Genomic DNA, 21,361 nt, shown 5'->3' with positions numbered 1-21,361 from the left:
TTCCTCCCAAGGTTAAGGAGGGTTTCCTCCCAAGGTTAAGGAGGGTTTCCTCCCAAGGTTAAGGAGGGTTTCCTCCCAAGGTGGAGAGAGAAGACCTGTTGTCCACTCCAGCCACTAACTGCTTGTGTCTGTGGTCTCATGTCCACAACACTGATGTAATGGTTAAGTTAGTCACCTGGCTATTTTTGTTGTTGTCATCACCAAACTCCCCTCCCTCCCTCCCCTCTGTCCCTCCCTCTGTCCCTCCCTCTGTCCCTCCCTCCCTCCCTCCCTCCCTCCCTCCCTCCCTCCCTCCCTCCCTCCCTCCCTCCTGTCCCTCCCCCCTGTCCCTCCCCTCTGTCCCTCCCCTCTGTCCCTCCCCTCTGTCCCTCCCCTCTGTCCCTCCCCTCTGTCCCTCCCCTCTCTCCCCTCCCTCCCTCCCTCCCTCCCTCCCTCCCTCCCTCCCTCCCTCCCTCCCTCCCTCCCTCCCTCCCTCCCTCCCCTCTGTCCCTCCCTCCCCTCTGTCCCTCCCCCCCCTCTGTCCCCCCCCTCTGTCCCTCCCCTCTGTCCCTCCCCTCCCTCCCTCCCTCCCTCCCTCCCTCCCTCCCTCCCTCTACCTCCTATCTCCCTCCCTCCCTCCCTCCCTCCCTCCCTCCCTCCCTCCCTCCCTCCCCTCTGTCCCTCCCTCCCCTCTGTCCCTCCCTCTGTCCCTCCCTCTGTCCCTCCCTCCCTCCCTCCCTCCCTCCCTCCCTCCCTCCCTCCTGTCCCTCCCCCCTGTCCCTCCCCCCTGTCCCTCCCCTCTGTCCCTCCCCTCTGTCCCTCCCCTCTGTCCCTCCCCTCTGTCCCTCCCCTCTGTCCCTCCCCTCTCTCCCCTCCCTCCCTCCCTCCCTCCCTCCCTCCCTCCCTCCCTCCCTCCCTCCCCTCTGTCCCTCCCCCCCCTCTGTCCCTCCCCTCTGTCCCTCCCCTCTCTCCCCTCCCTCCCTCCCTCCCTCCCTCCCCTCTGTCCCTCCCCCCCCTCTGTCCCCCCCCTCTGTCCCCCCCCTCTGTCCCTCCCCTCTGTCCCTCCCCTCTGTCTCTCCCCTCCCTCCCTCCCTCCCTCCCTCCCTCCCTCCCTCCCTCCCTCCCTCCCTCCCCTCTGTCCCTCCCCCCCCTCTGTCCCTCCCCTCTGTCCCTCCCCTCTGTCCCTCCCCTCTGTCCCTCCCCTCTGTCCCTCCCTCTCTCCCCCCTCCCCCCCCTCCCCTCCCCTCCCCTCCCTCCCTCCCCTCCCTCTGTCCTGTAGACTCTGAGGAAGAGGTAGTGGAGCAGAAGCAGAAGGCCCAGAAACCAAACCCTCCTCTTCCTCCGGCTCCTCTTCCTCCGGCCAAGAAAGACCCGGTGCAGTACGTCTCTGAGACAGGTGAGACAAACTAGACTCCATACCGGGAGAATACCGGGACGTACCAGAAATAACGGCAGAATATGAATCGTACTGACAGACTCTAGTAACACGTATCAGAATATGAATCATACTGACAGACTCTAGTATATCTATTTTATTCCCTCCCTCCCTCCCTCCCTCCCTCCCTCCCTCCCTCCCCGCTCTCTCCCTCCCTCCTCCTTACCCCTCTCCCCCCTCCCCCCTCTCTCCTCCTCTCTGTAGATTCAGACAGTGATAACTTCCTGTCTCTGAAGAAGTCCCAGGCTAAACCTCAGGGGAACGGCGTGACCAAACCAGGGAAGGCTCGCACCGGGACCAAAGAGCGGCACAGGTCCCCCCCGAAACCAACCCCTGCGCCCGCCACCGGGAAAGGAGGGATAAAGAAGTCTCCTCCAGCCCCCGTCACCCCTAAATCAGCGCCCCCGCAAACCAAACGCACCCCCACCTCTGTCATGGACTACTTTGGCAGTGGGAGTGTCCAGCGCTCGGACAAGAAACTGGTAGCCAGTACCAAGAGGAAAGCTGTGAGTAAAATACCCTGATTATTCCCCTTCATTATCTCTCCACTCTCCCTCCAGCCTTCTCAGACCCAGGTCTAGTCTGTAGTCTGACTAGTTGTTGTTGATGAGACCCAGGTCTAGTATGTAGTCTGACTAGTTGTTGATGATGAGACCCAGGTCTAGTATGTAGTCTGACTAGTTGTTGATGAGACCCAGGTCTAGTATGTAGTCTGACTAGTTGACTAGTTGTTGTTGATGAGACCCAGGTCTAGTATGTAGTCTGACTAGTTGACTAGTTGTTGATGAGACCCAGGTCTAGTATGTAGTCTGACTAGTTGTTGATGAGACCCAGGTCTAGTATGTAGTCTGACTAGTTGTTGTTGATGAGACCCAGGTCTAGTCTGTAGTCTGACTAGTTGTTGATGATGAGACCCAGGTCTAGTATGTAGTCTGACTAGTTGACTAGTTGTTGATGATGAGACCCAGGTCTAGTCTGTAGTCTGACTAGTTGTTGTTGATGAGACCCAGGTCTAGTATGTAGTCTGACTAGTTGTTGTTGATGAGACCCAGGTCTAGTATGTAGTCTGACTAGTTGTTGATGAGACCCAGGTCTAGTATGTAGTCTGACTAGTTGTTGATGATGAGACCCAGGTCTAGTGTGTAGTCTGACTAGTTGACTAGTTGTTGTTGATGAGACCCAGGTCTAGTATGTAGTCTGACTAGTTGACTAGTTGTTGTTGATGAGACCCAGGTCTAGTATGTAGTCTGACTAGTTGACTAGTTGTTGTTGATGAGACCCAGGTCTAGTATGTAGTCTGACTAGTTGTTGATGAGACCCAGGTCTAGTGTGTAGTCTGACTAGTTGTTGATGAGACCCAGGTCTAGTATGTAGTCTGACTAGTTGTTGATGAGACCCAGGTCTAGTGTGTAGTCTGACTAGTTGTTGATGAGACCCAGGTCTAGTATGTAGTCTGACTAGTTGTTGATGATGAGACCCAGGTCTAGTGTGTAGTCTGACTAGTTGTTGTTGATGAGACCCAGGTCTAGTATGTAGTCTGACTAGTTGTTGATGATGAGACCCAGGTCTAGTATGTAGTCTGACTAGTTGTTGATGATGAGACCCAGGTCTAGTATGTAGTCTGACTAGTTGTTGATGATGAGACCCAGGTCTAGTATGTAGTCTGACTAGTTGTTGATGATGAGACCCAGGTCTAGTATGTAGTCTGACTAGTTGTTGATGAGACCCAGGTCTAGTGTGTAGTCTGACTAGTTGTTGATGAGACCCAGGTCTAGTGTGTAGTCTGACTAGTTGTTGATGATGAGACCCAGGTCTAGTATGTAGTCTGACTAGTTGTTGATGATGAGACCCAGGTCTAGTATGTAGTCTGACTAGTTGTTGATGATGAGACCCAGGTCTAGTATGTAGTCTGACTAGTTGTTGATGAGACCCAGGTCTAGTGTGTAGTCTGACTAGTTGTTGATGAGACCCAGGTCTAGTATGTAGTCTGACTAGTTGTTGATGATGAGACCCAGGTCTAGTATGTAGTCTGACTAGTTGTTGATGATGAGACCCAGGTCTAGTATGTAGTCTGACTAGTTGTTGATGAGACCCAGGTCTAGTGTGTAGTCTGACTAGTTGTTGATGAGACCCAGGTCTAGTGTGTAGTCTGACTAGTTGTTGATGATGAGACCCAGGTCTAGTATGTAGTCTGACTAGTTGTTGATGATGAGACCCAGGTCTAGTATGTAGTCTGACTAGTTGTTGATGATGAGACCCAGGTCTAGTATGTAGTCTGACTAGTTGTTGATGAGACCCAGGTCTAGTATGTAGTCTGACTAGTTGTTGATGATGAGACCCAGGTCTAGTATGTAGTCTGACTAGTTGTTGATGATGAGACCCAGGTCTAGTGTGTAGTCTGACTAGTTGATGATGAGACCCAGGTCTAGTATGTAGTCTGACTAGTTGTTGATGAGACCCAGGTCTAGTGTGTAGTCTGACTAGTTGTTGTTGATGAGACCCAGGTCTAGTCTGTAGTCTGACTAGTTGTTGATGATGAGACCCAGGTCTAGTGTGTAGTCTGACTAGTTGTTGATGATGAGACCCAGGTCTAGTATGTAGTCTGACTAGTTGTTGTTGATGAGACCCAGGTCTAGTGTGTAGTCTGACTAGTTGTTGATGATGAGACTCAGGTCTAGTATGTAGTCTGACTAGTTGTTGTTGATGAGACCCAGGTCTAGTCTGTAGTCTGACTAGTTGTTGATGAGACCCAGGTCTAGTATGTAGTCTGACTAGTTGTTGATGATGAGACCCAGGTCTAGTATGTAGTCTGACTAGTTGTTGATGAGACCCAGGTCTAGTATGTAGTCTGACTAGTTGACTAGTTGTTGATGAGACCCAGGTCTAGTATGTAGTCTGACTAGTTGACTAGTTGTTGATGATGAGATCCAGGTCTAGTATGTAGTCTGACTAGTTGTTGATGATGAGACCCAGGTCTAGTATGTAGTCTGACTAGTTGTTGATGAGACCCAGGTCTAGTGTGTAGTCTGACTAGTTGACTAGTTGTTGTTGATGAGACCCAGGTCTAGTATGTAGTCTGACTAGTTGACTAGTTGTTGATGATGAGACCCAGGTCTAGTATGTAGTCTGACTAGTTGACTAGTTGTTGATGATGAGACTCAGGTCTAGTATGTAGTCTGACTAGTTGTTGATGATGAGACCCAGGTCTAGTATGTAGTCTGACTAGTTGACTAGTTGTTGATGATGAGACCCAGGTCTAGTATGTAGTCTGACTAGTTGTTGATGATGAGACCCAGGTCTAGTATGTAGTCTGACTAGTTGTTGATGATGAGACCCAGGTCTAGTATGTAGTCTGACTAGTTGTTGATGATGAGACCCAGGTCTAGTATGTAGTCTGACTAGTTGTTGATGATGAGACCCAGGTCTAGTGTGTAGTCTGACTAGTTGTTGTTGATGAGACCCAGGTCTAGTATGTAGTCTGACTAGTTGTTGTTGATGAGACCCAGGTCTAGTGTGTAGTCTGACTAGTTGTTGATGATGAGACCCAGGTCTAGTATGTAGTCTGACTAGTTGTTGATGATGAGACCCAGGTCTAGTATGTAGTCTGACTAGTTGTTGATGAGACCCAGGTCTAGTATGTAGTCTGACTAGTTGACTAGTTGTTGATGATGAGACCCAGGTCTAGTATGTAGTCTGACTAGTTGACTAGTTGTTGATGATGAGACCCAGGTCTAGTATGTAGTCTGACTAGTTGTTGATGAGACCCAGGTCTAGTATGTAGTCTGACTAGTTGTTGATGATGAGACCCAGGTCTAGTATGTAGTCTGACTAGTAGTTGATGATGAGACCCAGGTCTAGTATGTAGTCTGACTAGTTGTTGATGATGAGACCCAGGTCTAGTATGTAGTCTGACTAGTTGTTGATGATGAGACCCAGGTCTAGTATGTAGTCTGACTAGTTGTTGATGATGAGACCCAGGTCTAGTATGTAGTCTGACTAGTTGTTGTTGATGAGACCCAGGTCTAGTGTGTAGTCTGACTAGTTGACTAGTAGTTGATGATGAGACCCAGGTCTAGTATGTAGTCTGACTAGTTGTTGATGAGACCCAGGTCTAGTATGTAGTCTGACTAGTTGTTGATGATGAGACCCAGGTCTAGTGTGTAGTCTGACTAGTTGTTGATGAGACCCAGGTCTAGTGTGTAGTCTGACTAGTTGTTGATGATGAGACCCAGGTCTAGTGTGTAGTCTGACTAGTTGTTGTTGATGAGACCCAGGTCTAGTATGTAGTCTGACTAGTTGACTAGTTGTTGATGATGAGACCCAGGTCTAGTGTGTAGTCTGACTAGTTGACTAGTTGTTGATGATGAGACCCAGGTCTAGTATGTAGTCTGACTAGTTGTTGATGAGACCCAGGTCTAGTATGTAGTCTGACTAGTTGATGATGAGACCCAGGTCTAGTATGTAGTCTGACTAGTTGTTGATGATGAGACCCAGGTCTAGTATGTAGTCTGACTAGTTGTTGATGATGAGACCCAGGTCTAGTATGTAGTCTGACTAGTTGTTGATGATGAGACCCAGGTCTAGTATGTAGTCTGACTAGTTGTTGATGATGAGACCCAGGTCTAGTATGTAGTCTGACTAGTTGTTGATGATGAGACCCAGGTCTAGTATGTAGTCTGACTAGTTGACTAGTTGTTGTTGATGAGACCCAGGTCTAGTATGTAGTCTGACTAGTTGTTGATGATGAGACCCAGGTCTAGTGTGTAGTCTGACTAGTTGTTGATGATGAGACCCAGGTCTAGTATGTAGTCTGACTAGTTGTTGATGATGAGACCCAGGTCTAGTATGTAGTCTGACTAGTTGTTGATGATGAGACCCAGGTCTAGTATGTAGTCTGACTAGTTGTTGATGATGAGACCCAGGTCTAGTATGTAGTCTGACTAGTTGTTGATGAGACCCAGGTCTAGTATGTAGTCTGACTAGTTGTTGTTGATGAGACCCAGGTCTAGTATGTAGTCTGACTAGTTGTTGATGATGAGACTCAGGTCTAGTATGTAGTCTGACTAGTTGTTGATGATGAGACCCAGGTCTAGTATGTAGTCTGACTAGTTGTTGATGAGACCCAGGTCTAGTATGTAGTCTGACTAGTTGACTAGTTGTTGATGATGAGACCCAGGTCTAGTATGTAGTCTGACTAGTTGTTGATGAGACCCAGGTCTAGTATGTAGTCTGACTAGTTGTTGATGATGAGACCCAGGTCTAGTATGTAGTCTGACTAGTTGTTGATGATGAGACCCAGGTCTAGTCTGTAGTCTGACTAGTTGTTGTTGATGAGACCCAGGTCTAGTATGTAGTCTGACTAGTTGTTGATGAGACCCAGGTCTAGTATGTAGTCTGACTAGTTGACTAGTTGTTGATGATGAGACCCAGGTCTAGTATGTAGTCTGACTAGTTGATGATGAGACCCAGGTCTAGTATGTAGTCTGACTAGTTGACTAGTTGTTGATGATGAGACCCAGGTCTAGTATGTAGTCTGACTAGTAGTTGATGATGAGACCCAGGTCTAGTATGTAGTCTGACTAGTTGTTGATGATGAGACCCAGGTCTAGTATGTAGTCTGACTAGTTGTTGATGATGAGACCCAGGTCTAGTATGTAGTCTGACTAGTTGTTGATGATGAGACCCAGGTCTAGTATGTAGTCTGACTAGTTGTTGATGATGAGACCCAGGTCTAGTATGTAGTCTGACTAGTTGTTGATGAGACCCAGGTCTAGTGTGTAGTCTGACTAGTTGTTGATGAGACCCAGGTCTAGTATGTAGTCTGACTAGTTGTTGATGATGAGACCCAGGTCTAGTATGTAGTCTGACTAGTTGTTGATGATGAGACCCAGGTCTAGTATGTAGTCTGACTAGTTGTTGATGATGAGACCCAGGTCTAGTATGTAGTCTGACTAGTTGTTGATGAGACCCAGGTCTAGTATGTAGTCTGACTAGTTGTTGATGATGAGACCCAGGTCTAGTATGTAGTCTGACTAGTTGTTGATGATGAGACCCAGGTCTAGTGTGTAGTCTGACTAGTTGATGATGAGACCCAGGTCTAGTATGTAGTCTGACTAGTTGTTGATGAGACCCAGGTCTAGTGTGTAGTCTGACTAGTTGTTGTTGATGAGACCCAGGTCTAGTCTGTAGTCTGACTAGTTGTTGATGATGAGACCCAGGTCTAGTGTGTAGTCTGACTAGTTGTTGATGATGAGACCCAGGTCTAGTATGTAGTCTGACTAGTTGTTGTTGATGAGACCCAGGTCTAGTGTGTAGTCTGACTAGTTGTTGATGATGAGACTCAGGTCTAGTATGTAGTCTGACTAGTTGTTGTTGATGAGACCCAGGTCTAGTCTGTAGTCTGACTAGTTGTTGATGAGACCCAGGTCTAGTATGTAGTCTGACTAGTTGTTGATGATGAGACCCAGGTCTAGTATGTAGTCTGACTAGTTGTTGATGAGACCCAGGTCTAGTATGTAGTCTGACTAGTTGACTAGTTGTTGATGAGACCCAGGTCTAGTATGTAGTCTGACTAGTTGACTAGTTGTTGATGATGAGATCCAGGTCTAGTATGTAGTCTGACTAGTTGTTGATGATGAGACCCAGGTCTAGTATGTAGTCTGACTAGTTGTTGATGAGACCCAGGTCTAGTGTGTAGTCTGACTAGTTGACTAGTTGTTGTTGATGAGACCCAGGTCTAGTATGTAGTCTGACTAGTTGACTAGTTGTTGATGATGAGACCCAGGTCTAGTATGTAGTCTGACTAGTTGACTAGTTGTTGATGATGAGACTCAGGTCTAGTATGTAGTCTGACTAGTTGTTGATGATGAGACCCAGGTCTAGTATGTAGTCTGACTAGTTGACTAGTTGTTGATGATGAGACCCAGGTCTAGTATGTAGTCTGACTAGTTGTTGATGATGAGACCCAGGTCTAGTATGTAGTCTGACTAGTTGTTGATGATGAGACCCAGGTCTAGTATGTAGTCTGACTAGTTGTTGATGATGAGACCCAGGTCTAGTATGTAGTCTGACTAGTTGTTGATGATGAGACCCAGGTCTAGTGTGTAGTCTGACTAGTTGTTGTTGATGAGACCCAGGTCTAGTATGTAGTCTGACTAGTTGTTGTTGATGAGACCCAGGTCTAGTGTGTAGTCTGACTAGTTGTTGATGATGAGACCCAGGTCTAGTATGTAGTCTGACTAGTTGTTGATGATGAGACCCAGGTCTAGTATGTAGTCTGACTAGTTGTTGATGAGACCCAGGTCTAGTATGTAGTCTGACTAGTTGACTAGTTGTTGATGATGAGACCCAGGTCTAGTATGTAGTCTGACTAGTTGACTAGTTGTTGATGATGAGACCCAGGTCTAGTATGTAGTCTGACTAGTTGTTGATGAGACCCAGGTCTAGTATGTAGTCTGACTAGTTGTTGATGATGAGACCCAGGTCTAGTATGTAGTCTGACTAGTAGTTGATGATGAGACCCAGGTCTAGTATGTAGTCTGACTAGTTGTTGATGATGAGACCCAGGTCTAGTATGTAGTCTGACTAGTTGTTGATGATGAGACCCAGGTCTAGTATGTAGTCTGACTAGTTGTTGATGATGAGACCCAGGTCTAGTATGTAGTCTGACTAGTTGTTGTTGATGAGACCCAGGTCTAGTGTGTAGTCTGACTAGTTGACTAGTAGTTGATGATGAGACCCAGGTCTAGTATGTAGTCTGACTAGTTGTTGATGAGACCCAGGTCTAGTATGTAGTCTGACTAGTTGTTGATGATGAGACCCAGGTCTAGTGTGTAGTCTGACTAGTTGTTGATGAGACCCAGGTCTAGTGTGTAGTCTGACTAGTTGTTGATGATGAGACCCAGGTCTAGTGTGTAGTCTGACTAGTTGTTGTTGATGAGACCCAGGTCTAGTATGTAGTCTGACTAGTTGACTAGTTGTTGATGATGAGACCCAGGTCTAGTGTGTAGTCTGACTAGTTGACTAGTTGTTGATGATGAGACCCAGGTCTAGTATGTAGTCTGACTAGTTGTTGATGAGACCCAGGTCTAGTATGTAGTCTGACTAGTTGATGATGAGACCCAGGTCTAGTATGTAGTCTGACTAGTTGTTGATGATGAGACCCAGGTCTAGTATGTAGTCTGACTAGTTGTTGATGATGAGACCCAGGTCTAGTATGTAGTCTGACTAGTTGTTGATGATGAGACCCAGGTCTAGTATGTAGTCTGACTAGTTGTTGATGATGAGACCCAGGTCTAGTATGTAGTCTGACTAGTTGTTGATGATGAGACCCAGGTCTAGTATGTAGTCTGACTAGTTGACTAGTTGTTGTTGATGAGACCCAGGTCTAGTATGTAGTCTGACTAGTTGTTGATGATGAGACCCAGGTCTAGTGTGTAGTCTGACTAGTTGTTGATGATGAGACCCAGGTCTAGTATGTAGTCTGACTAGTTGTTGATGATGAGACCCAGGTCTAGTATGTAGTCTGACTAGTTGTTGATGATGAGACCCAGGTCTAGTATGTAGTCTGACTAGTTGTTGATGATGAGACCCAGGTCTAGTATGTAGTCTGACTAGTTGTTGATGAGACCCAGGTCTAATATGTAGTCTGACTAGTTGTTGATGATGAGACCCAGGTCTAGTATGTAGTCTGACTAGTTGTTGATGATGAGACCCAGGTCTAGTATGTAGTCTGACTAGTTGTTGATGAGACCCAGGTCTAGTATGTAGTCTGACTAGTTGTTGATGATGAGACCCAGGTCTAGTGTGTAGTCTGACTAGTTGTTGATGAGACCCAGGTCTAGTGTGTAGTCTGACTAGTTGTTGATGATGAGACCCAGGTCTAGTGTGTAGTCTGACTAGTTGACTAGTTGTTGATGATGAGACCCAGGTCTAGTATGTAGTCTGACTAGTTGTTGATGAGACCCAGGTCTAGTATGTAGTCTGACTAGTTGTTGATGATGAGACCCAGGTCTAGTATGTAGTCTGACTAGTTGTTGATGATGAGACTCAGGTCTAGTATGTAGTCTGACTAGTTGTTGATGATGAGACTCAGGTCTAGTATGTAGTCTGACTAGTTGTTGTTGATGAGACCCAGGTCTAGTATGTAGTCTGACTAGTTGTTGATGAGACCCAGGTCTAGTATGTAGTCTGACTAGTTGTTGTTGATGAGACCCAGGTCTAGTATGTAGTCTGACTAGTTGTTGATGATGAGACTCAGGTCTAGTATGTAGTCTGACTAGTTGTTGATGATGAGACCCAGGTCTAGTATGTAGTCTGACTAGTTGTTGATGAGACCCAGGTCTAGTATGTAGTCTGACTAGTTGTTGATGATGAGACCCAGGTCTAGTATGTAGTCTGACTAGTTGTTGATGATGAGACCCAGGTCTAGTCTGTAGTCTGACTAGTTGTTGTTGATGAGACCCAGGTCTAGTATGTAGTCTGACTAGTTGTTGATGAGACCCAGGTCTAGTATGTAGTCTGACTAGTTGACTAGTTGTTGATGATGAGACCCAGGTCTAGTATGTAGTCTGACTAGTTGATGATGAGACCCAGGTCTAGTATGTAGTCTGACTAGTTGACTAGTTGTTGATGATGAGACCCAGGTCTAGTATGTAGTCTGACTAGTAGTTGATGATGAGACCCAGGTCTAGTATGTAGTCTGACTAGTTGTTGATGATGAGACCCAGGTCTAGTATGTAGTCTGACTAGTTGTTGTTGATGAGACCCAGGTCTAGTATGTAGTCTGACTAGTTGTTGATGATGAGACCCAGGTCTAGTATGTAGTCTGACTAGTTGTTGTTGATGAGACCCAGGTCTAGTGTGTAGTCTGACTAGTTGTTGATGAGACCCAGGTCTAGTATGTAGTCTGACTAGTTGTTGATGATGAGACCCAGGTCTAGTATGTAGTCTGACTAGTTGTTGATGAGACCCAGGTCTAGTATGTAGTCTGACTAGTTGTTGTTGATGAGACCCAGGTCTAGTATGTAGTCTGACTAGTTGTTGTTGATGAGACCCAGGTCTAGTATGTAGTCTGACTAGTTGTTGTTGATGAGACCCAGGTCTAGTGTGTAGTCTGACTAGTTGTTGATGAGACCCAGGTCTAGTGTGTAGTCTGACTAGTTGTTGATGATGAGACCCAGGTCTAGTATGTAGTCTGACTAGTTGTTGATGATGAGACCCAGGTCTAGTATGTAGTCTGACTAGTTGTTGATGAGACCCAGGTCTAGTGTGTAGTCTGACTAGTTGTTGATGATGAGACCCAGGTCTAGTATGTAGTCTGACTAGTTGTTGTTGATGATGAGACCCAGGTCTAGTATGTAGTCTGACTAGTTGTTGTTGATGAGACCCAGGTCTAGTATGTAGTCTGACTAGTTGTTGATGAGACCCAGGTCTAGTATGTAGTCTGACTAGTTGTTGATGATGAGACCCAGGTCTAGTATGTAGTCTGACTAGTTGTTGATGAGACCCAGGTCTAGTATGTAGTCTGACTAGTTGTTGATGATGAGACCCAGGTCTAGTATGTAGTCTGACTAGTTGTTGATGATGAGACCCAGGTCTAGTATGTAGTCTGACTAGTTGTTGATGATGAGACCCAGGTCTAGTGTGTAGTCTGACTAGTTGTTGTTGTTGAGACCCAGGTCTAGTATGTAGTCTGACTAGTTGTTGATGATGAGACCCAGGTCTAGTGTGTAGTCTGACTAGTTGTTGATGAGACCCAGGTCTAGTGTGTAGTCTGACTAGTTGATGATGAGACCCAGGTCTAGTATGTAGTCTGACTAGTTGTTGATGAGACCCAGGTCTAGTATGTAGTCTGACTAGTTGTTGATGATGAGACCCAGGTCTAGTATGTAGTCTGACTAGTTGTTGATGATGAGACCCAGGTCTAGTATGTAGTCTGACTAGTTGTTGATGATGAGACCCAGGTCTAGTGTGTAGTCTGACTAGTTGTTGATGATGAGACCCAGGTCTAGTGTGTAGTCTGACTAGTTGTTGTTGATGAGACCCAGGTCTAGTATGTAGTCTGACTAGTTGTTGATGATGAGACCCAGGTCTAGTATGTAGTCTGACTAGTTGTTGTTGATGAGACCCAGGTCTAGTATGTAGTCTGACTAGTTGTTGATGAGACCCAGGTCTAGTATGTAGTCTGACTAGTTGTTGATGAGACCCAGGTCTAGTATGTAGTCTGACTAGTTGTTGATGAGACCCAGGTCTAGTGTGTAGTCTGACTAGTTGTTGTTGATGAGACCCAGGTCTAGTGTGTAGTCTGACTAGTTGTTGATGAGACCCAGGTCTAGTGTGTAGTCTGACTAGTTGTTGATGATGAGACCCAGGTCTAGTATGTAGTCTGACTAGTTGATGATGAGACCCAGGTCTAGTATGTAGTCTGACTAGTAGTTGATGATGAGACCCAGGTCTAGTATGTAGTCTGACTAGTTGTTGTTGATGAGACCCAGGTCTAGTATGTAGTCTGACTAGTTGACTAGTTGTTGTTGATGAGACCCAGGTCTAGTATGTAGTCTGACTAGTTGTTGTTGATGAGACCCAGGTCTAGTGTGTAGTCTGACTAGTTGTTGATGAGACCCAGGTCTAGTATGTAGTCTGACTAGTTGTTGTTGATGAGACCCAGGTCTAGTATGTAGTCTGACTAGTTGATGATGAGACCCAGGTCTAGTGTGTAGTCTGACTAGTTGTTGATGATGAGACCCAGGTCTAGTATGTAGTCTGACTAGTTGTTGATGATGAGACCCAGGTCTAGTATGTAGTCTGACTAGTTGTTGATGATGAGACCCAGGTCTAGTATGTAGTCTGACTAGTTGTTGATGAGACCCAGGTCTAGTATGTAGTCTGACTAGTTGTTGATGATGAGACCCAGGTCTAGTATGTAGTCTGACTAGTTGTTGATGAGACCCAGGTCTAGTATGTAGTCTGACTAGTTGTTGATGATGAGACCCAGGTCTAGTATGTAGTCTGACTAGTTGTTGTTGATGAGACCCAGGTCTAGTATGTAGTCTGACTAGTTGATGATGAGACCCAGGTCTAGTGTGTAGTCTGACTAGTTGTTGATGATGAGACCCAGGTCTAGTATGTAGTCTGACTAGTTGTTGTTGATGAGACCCAGGTCTAGTATGTAGTCTGACTAGTTGTTGATGATGAGACCCAGGTCTAGTGTGTAGTCTGACTAGTTGTTGATGATGAGACTCAGGTCTAGTATGTAGTCTGACTAGTTGTTGATGATGAGACCCAGGTCTAGTGTGTAGTCTGACTAGTTGTTGATGATGAGACCCAGGTCTAGTATGTAGTCTGACTAGTTGTTGATGATGAGACCCAGGTCTAGTATGTAGTCTGACTAGTTGTTGATGATGAGACCCAGGTCTAGTATGTAGTCTGACTAGTTGTTGTTGATGAGACCCAGGTCTAGTATGTAGTCTGACTAGTTGTTGATGATGAGACCCAGGTCTAGTGTGTAGTCTGACTAGTTGATGATGAGACCCAGGTCTAGTATGTAGTCTGACTAGTTGTTGTTGATGAGACCCAGGTCTAGTGTGTAGTCTGACTAGTTGTTGTTGATGAGACCCAGGTCTAGTATGTAGTCTGACTAGTTGTTGATGATGAGACCCAGGTCTAGTATGTAGTCTGACTAGTTGTTGTTGATGAGACCCAGGTCTAGTATGTAGTCTGACTAGTTGACTAGTTGTTGATGATGAGACCCAGGTCTAGTATGTAGTCTGACTAGTTGTTGTTGATGAGACCCAGGTCTAGTGTGTAGTCTGACTAGTTGATGATGAGACCCAGGTCTAGTATGTAGTCTGACTAGTTGTTGATGATGAGACCCAGGTCTAGTATGTAGTCTGACTAGTTGTTGTTGATGAGACCCAGGTCTAGTATGTAGTCTGACTAGTTGACTAGTTGTTGATGATGAGACCCAGGTCTAGTATGTAGTCTGACTAGTTGTTGTTGATGAGACCCAGGTCTAGTATGTAGTCTGACTAGTTGACTAGTTGTTGATGATGAGACCCAGGTCTAGTATGTAGTCTGACTAGTTGACTAGTTGTTGATGATGAGACCCAGGTCTAGTATGTAGTCTGACTAGTTGTTGATGATGAGACCCAGGTCTAGTATGTAGTCTGACTAGTTGTTGATGATGAGACCCAGGTCTAGTATGTAGTCTGACTAGTTGATGATGATGAGACCCAGGTCTAGTATGTAGTCTGACTAGTTGTTGTTGATGAGACCCAGGTCTAGTATGTAGTCTGACTAGTTGTTGTTGATGAGACCCAGGTCTAGTATGTAGTCTGACTAGTTGTTGTTGATGAGACCCAGGTCTAGTGTGTAGTCTGACTAGTTGTTGATGAGACCCAGGTCTAGTATGTAGTCTGACTAGTTGTTGTTGATGAGACCCAGGTCTAGTGTGTAGTCTGACTAGTTGTTGATGATGAGACCCAGGTCTAGTATGTAGTCTGACTAGTTGTTGATGAGACCCAGGTCTAGTATGTAGTCTGACTAGTTGTTGATGATGAGACCCAGGTCTAGTATGTAGTCTGACTAGTTGTTGATGATGAGACCCAGGTCTAGTGTGTAGTCTGACTAGTTGATGATGAGACCCAGGTCTAGTATGTAGTCTGACTAGTTGTTGATGATGAGACCCAGGTCTAGTATGTAGTCTGACTAGTTGTTGTTGATGAGACCCAGGTCTAGTATGTAGTCTGACTAGTTGTTGATGATGAGACCCAGGTCTAGTATGTAGTCTGACTAGTTGGCTAGTTGTTGTTGATGAGACCCAGGTCTAGTATGTAGTCTGACTAGTTGTTGATGATGAGACCCAGGTCTAGTGTGTAGTCTGACTAGTTGGCTAGTTGTTGATGATGAGACCCAGGTCTAGTGTGTAGTCTGACTAGTTGATGATGAGACCCAGGTCTAGTGTGTAGTCTGACTAGTTGTTGATGATGAGACCCAGGTCTAGTGTGTAGTCTGACTAGTTGTTGATGATGAGACCCAGGTCTAGTATGTAGTCTGACTAGTTGTTGATGAGACCCAGGTCTAGTGTGTAGTCTGACTAGTTGTTGTTGATGAGACCCAGGTCTAGTATGTAGTCTGACTAGTTGTTGATGATGAGACCCAGGTCTAGTATGTAGTCTGACTAGTTGTTGATGAGACCCAGGTCTAGTATGTAGTCTGACTAGTTGTTGATGAGACCCAGGTCTAGTATGTAGTCTGACTAGTTGTTGATGAGACCCAGGTCTAGTGTGTAGTCTGACTAGTTGTTGATGATGAGACCCAGGTCTAGTATGTAGTCTGACTAGTTGTTGACGGCTGTGTGTTGTTCGTCCAGCTCTCTCAGGACCGTGATGAGTCGCTGACTGATGAGGTCATCGCCCAGCAGCTGCAGATGGACGAGGACATGGAGTTGGAGAGGCAGGTCCACGAGGACGAGGAGTTTGCCAAGACCCTGGCCATGTTGGACCAGCAACCACACGCCAAAAAGGTGAAGAACACACACGACAAACTCTCTCTTTCTCTCTCTGAAACATTCAACATGTCTCTATATATTGAAATATATAAAGTGGGGCAAAAAAGTATTTAGTCAGCCACCAATTGTGCAAGTTCTCCCACTTAAAAAGACGAGAGAGGCCTGTAATTTTCATCTTAGGTACACTTCAACTATGACAGACAAAATGAGGGAAAAAAATCCAGAAAATCACATTGTAGGATTTTTAATTAATTAATTTGCAAATTATGGTGGAAAATAAGTATTTGGTCACCTACAAACAAGCAAGATTTCTGGCTCTCACAGACCTGTAACTTCTTCTTTAAGAGGCTCCTCTGTCCTCCATACTGTGTGTGTGTGTGTGTGTGTGTGTGTGTGTGTGTGTGTGTGTGTGTGTTGTTCCATCTGTGTGTGTGTGTGTGTGTGTCCAGGCTCGTAAGGACTCTGGTGAGGATCTGGGCTCTGACACGTCAGCCAACAAAAGCAGCGCTAACTCCTCCCGCAGCAGCGCTACCAGCCAATCACAGTCCAATGGGCGGGACCACAACCAGGACGTGATCGGTCCGTCCCCTAAAAAGCTCCCCCTTGTTAAGACCAGTTCCAAACTGTCCATGATGAAGAGAAGGGAGGAAGAAGAGGAAGGAGGAGGGAAAGCGTCCGTCTCTCCCAAAAAGGAGATCCTAACCCCTTCAAGCACAGACAGGAAGTCCAAGCCCAAAACAGGAAGTGTAACCATGGTGACCACACCTACGACTCTTAAAACCTCCCCCAAGAAAGAGGTGAAACTTTTTAAATCAACAGTCATAGTTCAAAGAAAATAACCCAAAGCTGTGTGACTGACTGTGTGACTGACTGTGTGACTGACTGTGTGACTGACTGTGTGACTGACTGTGTGACTGACTGTGTGACTGACTGTGTGTGACTGACTGTGTGTGACTGACTGTGTGTGACTGACTGTGACTGACTGTGTGTGACTGACTGTGACTGTGTGTGACTGACTGTGTGTGACTGTGTGTGACTGACTGTGTGTGACTGACTGTGTGTGACTGACTGTGTGTGACTGACTGTGTGTGACTGTGAATGTGTGACTGACTGTGACTGACTGTGTGTGACTGACTGTGTGTGACTGACTGTGTGTGACTGACTGTGTGTGACTGACTGTGTGTGACTGACTGTGTGTGACTGACTGTGTGTGACTGACTGTGTGTGACTGTGAATGTGTGTAACTGTATGTGACTGTGGGTGACTCTGTGACTGTGTGTGTAACCGTGACTGTGTGTGTTACCGTGACTGTGTGTGTTACCGTGACTGTGTGTGTTACCGTGACTGTGTGTGTAACCGTGACTGTGTGTGTAACCGTGACTGTGTGTAACCGTGACTGTGTGTGTTACCGTGCCTGTGTGTGTTACCGTGCCTGTGTGTGTTACCGTGACTGTGTGTGTTACCGTGACTGTGTGTGTTACCGTGACTCTTTGTGTAACCGTGACTCTTTGTGTAACCGTGACTCTTTGTGTAACCGTGACTCTTTGTGTAACCGTGACTGTGTGTGTTACCGTGACTGAGTGTGTATAACGGTGACTGACTCTGTGACTTTGTGTAACCGTGTGTGTGTGTGTCCAGAGCACCAGTCCAGAGGATTCAGAGAAGAAGCGAGGGAACTCATCAGCCTTCCGTAGTTTCCTGAACCGAGACGGACCCAGAGCCCTGGGGTCTAAACACATACCCACTGTAAGACAAACACACAATATCACGCAGATCACTAACGCCATAATACTACACAATGTGTGTGTATATAACCTGTGTGTGTGCAGGGAGCAGAGAACTGCCTGGAGGGATGTGTGTTTGTGATATCTGGTGTGTTGGAGAGTATGGAACGTGAGGATGCTAAGTCCCTGATAGAGCGATACGGAGGGAAGGTGACCAGTAACGTCAGTAAGAGGACTACATACCTGGTGATGGGCAGAGATGGAGGAGCGGCCAAGACTGAGAAGGTACACAAAGGGTTCACTTATTTACCTCTCTCTCGTTCTCTCTCTCTCTCGTTCTCTCTCTCTCTCGTTCTCTCTCTCTCTCGTTCTCTCGCTCTCTCTCGTTCTCTCTCGCTCTCTCTCGCTCTCTCTCGTTCTCTCTCGTTCTCTCTCGTTCTCTCTCGTTCTCTCTCGTTCTCTCTCGCTCTCTCTCGTTCTCTCTCGCTCTCTCTCGTTCTCTCTCGCTCTCTCTCGTTCTCTCTCGCTCTCTCTCGTTCTCTCTCGCTCTCTCTCTCTCTCTCTCTCTCTCTCTCGTTCTCTCTCGCTCTCTCTCGTTCTCTCTCGTTCTCTCTCGCTCTCTCTCGTTCTCTCTCGCTCTCTCTCGTTCTCTCTCGCTCTCTCTCGTTCTCTCTCGCTCTCTCTCGTTCTCTCTCGCTCTCTCTCGTTCTCGCTCTCTCTCGTTCTCGCTCTCTCTCGTTCTCGCTCTCTCTCGCTCTCTCCCTCTCGCGCTCTCTCCCTCTCGCGCTCTCTCGTACTCTCCCTTTGACCTCAGTTTTTTTCAGTATAGCTTCTCCTCTCTCTCCTCTCTCTGTGTCCAGGCGGAGGGGTTTGGAACTAAGATCCTGGATGAGGATGAGCTGTTGGAGCTCATCAGAAGTAAACCAGGGAAGAAATCCAAGTACCTGATTGCTGCCGAGGCAGAGGTGAGTAATAATATTACTAATATAATACTGCTAATATCAATAATATAATACTACTAATATTATATTACTAATAATACTACTAATATTACTAATGTGGTATTACTAATGTAATATTACTAATATAATACTACTAATATTATATTACTAATAATACTACTAATATTACTAATGTGGTATTACTAATGTAATATTACTAATATAATACTGCTAATATCAATAATATAATACTACTAATATTATATTACTAATAATACTACTAATATTACTAATGTAATATTACTAATATAATACTGCTAATATCAATAATATAATACTACTAATATTATATTACTAATAATACTACTAATATTACTAATGTAATATTACTAATATAATACTGCTAATATCAATAATATAATACTACTAATATTATATTACTAATAATACTACTAATATTACTAATGTGGTATTACTAATGTAATATTACTAATCAATAATACTACTAATATTATATTACTAATATAATACTACTAATATTACTAATGTGGTATTACTAATGTAATATTACTAATATAATATTACTAATGTGGTATTACTAATGTAATATTACTAATATAATACTACTAATATTACTAATGTCTGCCTGGTGAGGATGTTGTATGTCCTCTGTCTTCCTGGTGAGGATGTTGTGTCTTCCTGGTGAGGATGTTGTATGTCCTCTGTCTTCCTGGTGAGGATGTTGTGTCTTCCTGGTGAGGATGTTGTATGTCCTCTGTCTTCCTGGTGAGGATGTTGTGTCTTCCTGGTGAGGATGTTGTATGTCCTCTGTCTTCCTGGTGAGGATGTTCTGTCTTCCTGGTGAGGATGTTGTATGTCCTCTGTCTTCCTGGTGAGGATGTTCTGTCTTCCTGGTGAGGATGTTGTATGTCCTCTGTCTTCCTGGTGAGGATGTTCTGTCTTCCTGGTGAGGATGTTGTATGTCCTCTGTCTTCCTGGTGAGGATGTGGTGTGTCCTCTGTCTTCCTGGTGAGGATGTTCTGTCTTCCTGGTGAGGATGTTGTATGTCCTCTGTCTTCCTGGTGAGGATGTGGTATGTCCTCTGTCTTCCTGGTGAGGATGTTGTGTGTCCTCTGTCTTCCTGGTGAGGATGTTGTATGTCCTCTGTCTTCCTGGTGAGGATGTTGTATGTCCTCTGTCGTCCTGGTGAGGATGTTGTATGTCCTCTGTCTTCCTGGTGAGGATGTTGTGTCTTCCTGGTGAGGATGTTGTATGTCTTCCTGGTGAGGATGTTGTATGTCTTCCTGGTGAGGATGTTGTATGTCCTCTGTCTTCCTGGTGAGGATGTTGTATGTCCTCTGTCTTCCTGGTGAGGATGTTGTATGTCCTCTGTCTTCCTGGTGAGGATGTTGTATGTCCTCTGTCTTCCTGGTGAGGATGTTGTATGTCCTCTGTCTTCCTGGTGAGGATGTTGTATGTCCTCTGTCTTCCTGGTGAGGATGTTGTATGTCCTCTGTCTTCCTGGTGAGGATGTTGTATGTCCTCTGTCTTCCTGGTGAGGATGTTCTGTCTTCCTGGTGAGGATGTTGTATGTCCTCTGTCTTCCTGGTGAGGATGTTGTATGTCCTCTGTCTTCCTGGTGAGGATGTGGTGTGTCCTCTGTCTTCCTGGTGAGGATGTTCTGTCTTCCTGGTGAGGATGTTGTGTGTCCTCTGTCTTCCTGGTGAGGATGTTGTATGTCCTCTGTCTTCCTGGTGAGGATGTGGTATGTCCTCTGTCTTCCTGGTGAGGATGTTGTATGTCCTCTGTCTTCCTGGTGAGGATGTTGTATGTCCTCTGTCGTCCTGGTGAGGATGTTGTATGTCCTCTGTCTTCCTGGTGAGGATGTTGTGTCTTCCTGGTGAGGATGTTGTATGTCTTCCTGGTGAGGATGTTGTATGTCCTCTGTCTTCCTGGTGAGGATGTTGTATGTCCTCTGTCTTCCTGGTGAGGATGTTGTATGTCCTCTGTCTTCCTGGTGAGGATGTTGTATGTCCTCTGTCTTCCTGGTGAGGATGTTGTATGTCCTCTGTCTTCCTGGTGAGGATGTTGTGTGTCCTCTGTCTTCCTGGTGAGGATGTTGTATGTCCTCTGTCTTCCTGGTGAGGATGTTGTATGTCCTCTGTCTTCCTGGTGAGGATGTTGTATGTCCTCTGTCTTCCTGGTGAGGATGTTGTATGTCCTCTGTCTTCCTGGTGAGGATGTTGTATGTCCTCTGTCTTCCTGGTGAGGATGTTGTATGTCCTCTGTCTTCCTGGTGAGGATGTGGTGTGTCCTCTGTCTTCCTGGTGAGGATGTTCTGTCTTCCTGGTGAGGATGTTGTGTGTCCTCTGTCTTCCTGGTGAGGATGTTGTATCTCCTCTGTCTTCCTGGTGAGGATGTTGTATGTCCTCTGTCTTCCTGGTGAGGATGTTCTGTCTTCCTGGTGAGGATGTTGTGTGTCCTCTGTCTTCCTGGTGAGGATGTTGTATGTCCTCTGTCTTCCTGGTGAGGATGTTGTATGTCCTCTGTCTTCCTGGTGAGGATGTTGTGTGTCCTCTGTCTTCCTGGTGAGGATGTTGTGTGTCCTCTGTCTTCCTGGTGAGGATGTTGTATGTCCTCTGTCTTCCTGGTGAGGATGTTCTGTCTTCCTGGTGAGGATGTTGTGTGTCCTCTGTCTTCCTGGTGAGGATGTTGTATGTCCTCTGTCTTCCTGGTGAGGATGTTGTATGTCCTCTGTCTTCCTGGTGAGGAT

General features: G+C 45.8%; 1 protein-coding gene across 1 annotated transcript in view; it reads left to right on the top strand.

The window, feature by feature from the left end:
* Positions 1 to 1,251: 1,251 nt before the first annotated feature.
* LOC129849776 (replication factor C subunit 1-like) overlaps positions 1,252 to 21,361 on the top strand; it is a gene marked incomplete at its 5' end in the record, with an annotated part of 28,072 nt that continues 7,962 nt past the window's right edge. The window contains 7 exons of the mRNA XM_055916535.1: positions 1,252 to 1,375; positions 1,619 to 1,920; positions 15,786 to 15,938; positions 16,373 to 16,720; positions 17,562 to 17,669; positions 17,753 to 17,932; positions 18,508 to 18,612. Coding sequence (XP_055772510.1) covers positions 1,252 to 1,375; positions 1,619 to 1,920; positions 15,786 to 15,938; positions 16,373 to 16,720; positions 17,562 to 17,669; positions 17,753 to 17,932; positions 18,508 to 18,612 — 1,320 coding nt within the window. The remainder of the gene's footprint in view (positions 1,376 to 1,618; positions 1,921 to 15,785; positions 15,939 to 16,372; positions 16,721 to 17,561; positions 17,670 to 17,752; positions 17,933 to 18,507; positions 18,613 to 21,361) is intronic.

The sequence above is a fragment of the Salvelinus fontinalis genome, unplaced genomic scaffold, assembly GCF_029448725.1.
Source record: "Salvelinus fontinalis isolate EN_2023a unplaced genomic scaffold, ASM2944872v1 scaffold_1670, whole genome shotgun sequence".
Classification (NCBI taxonomy): Eukaryota; Metazoa; Chordata; class Actinopteri; order Salmoniformes; family Salmonidae; genus Salvelinus; species Salvelinus fontinalis.
This window is presented reverse-complemented; position numbering and strand designations above follow the sequence as displayed.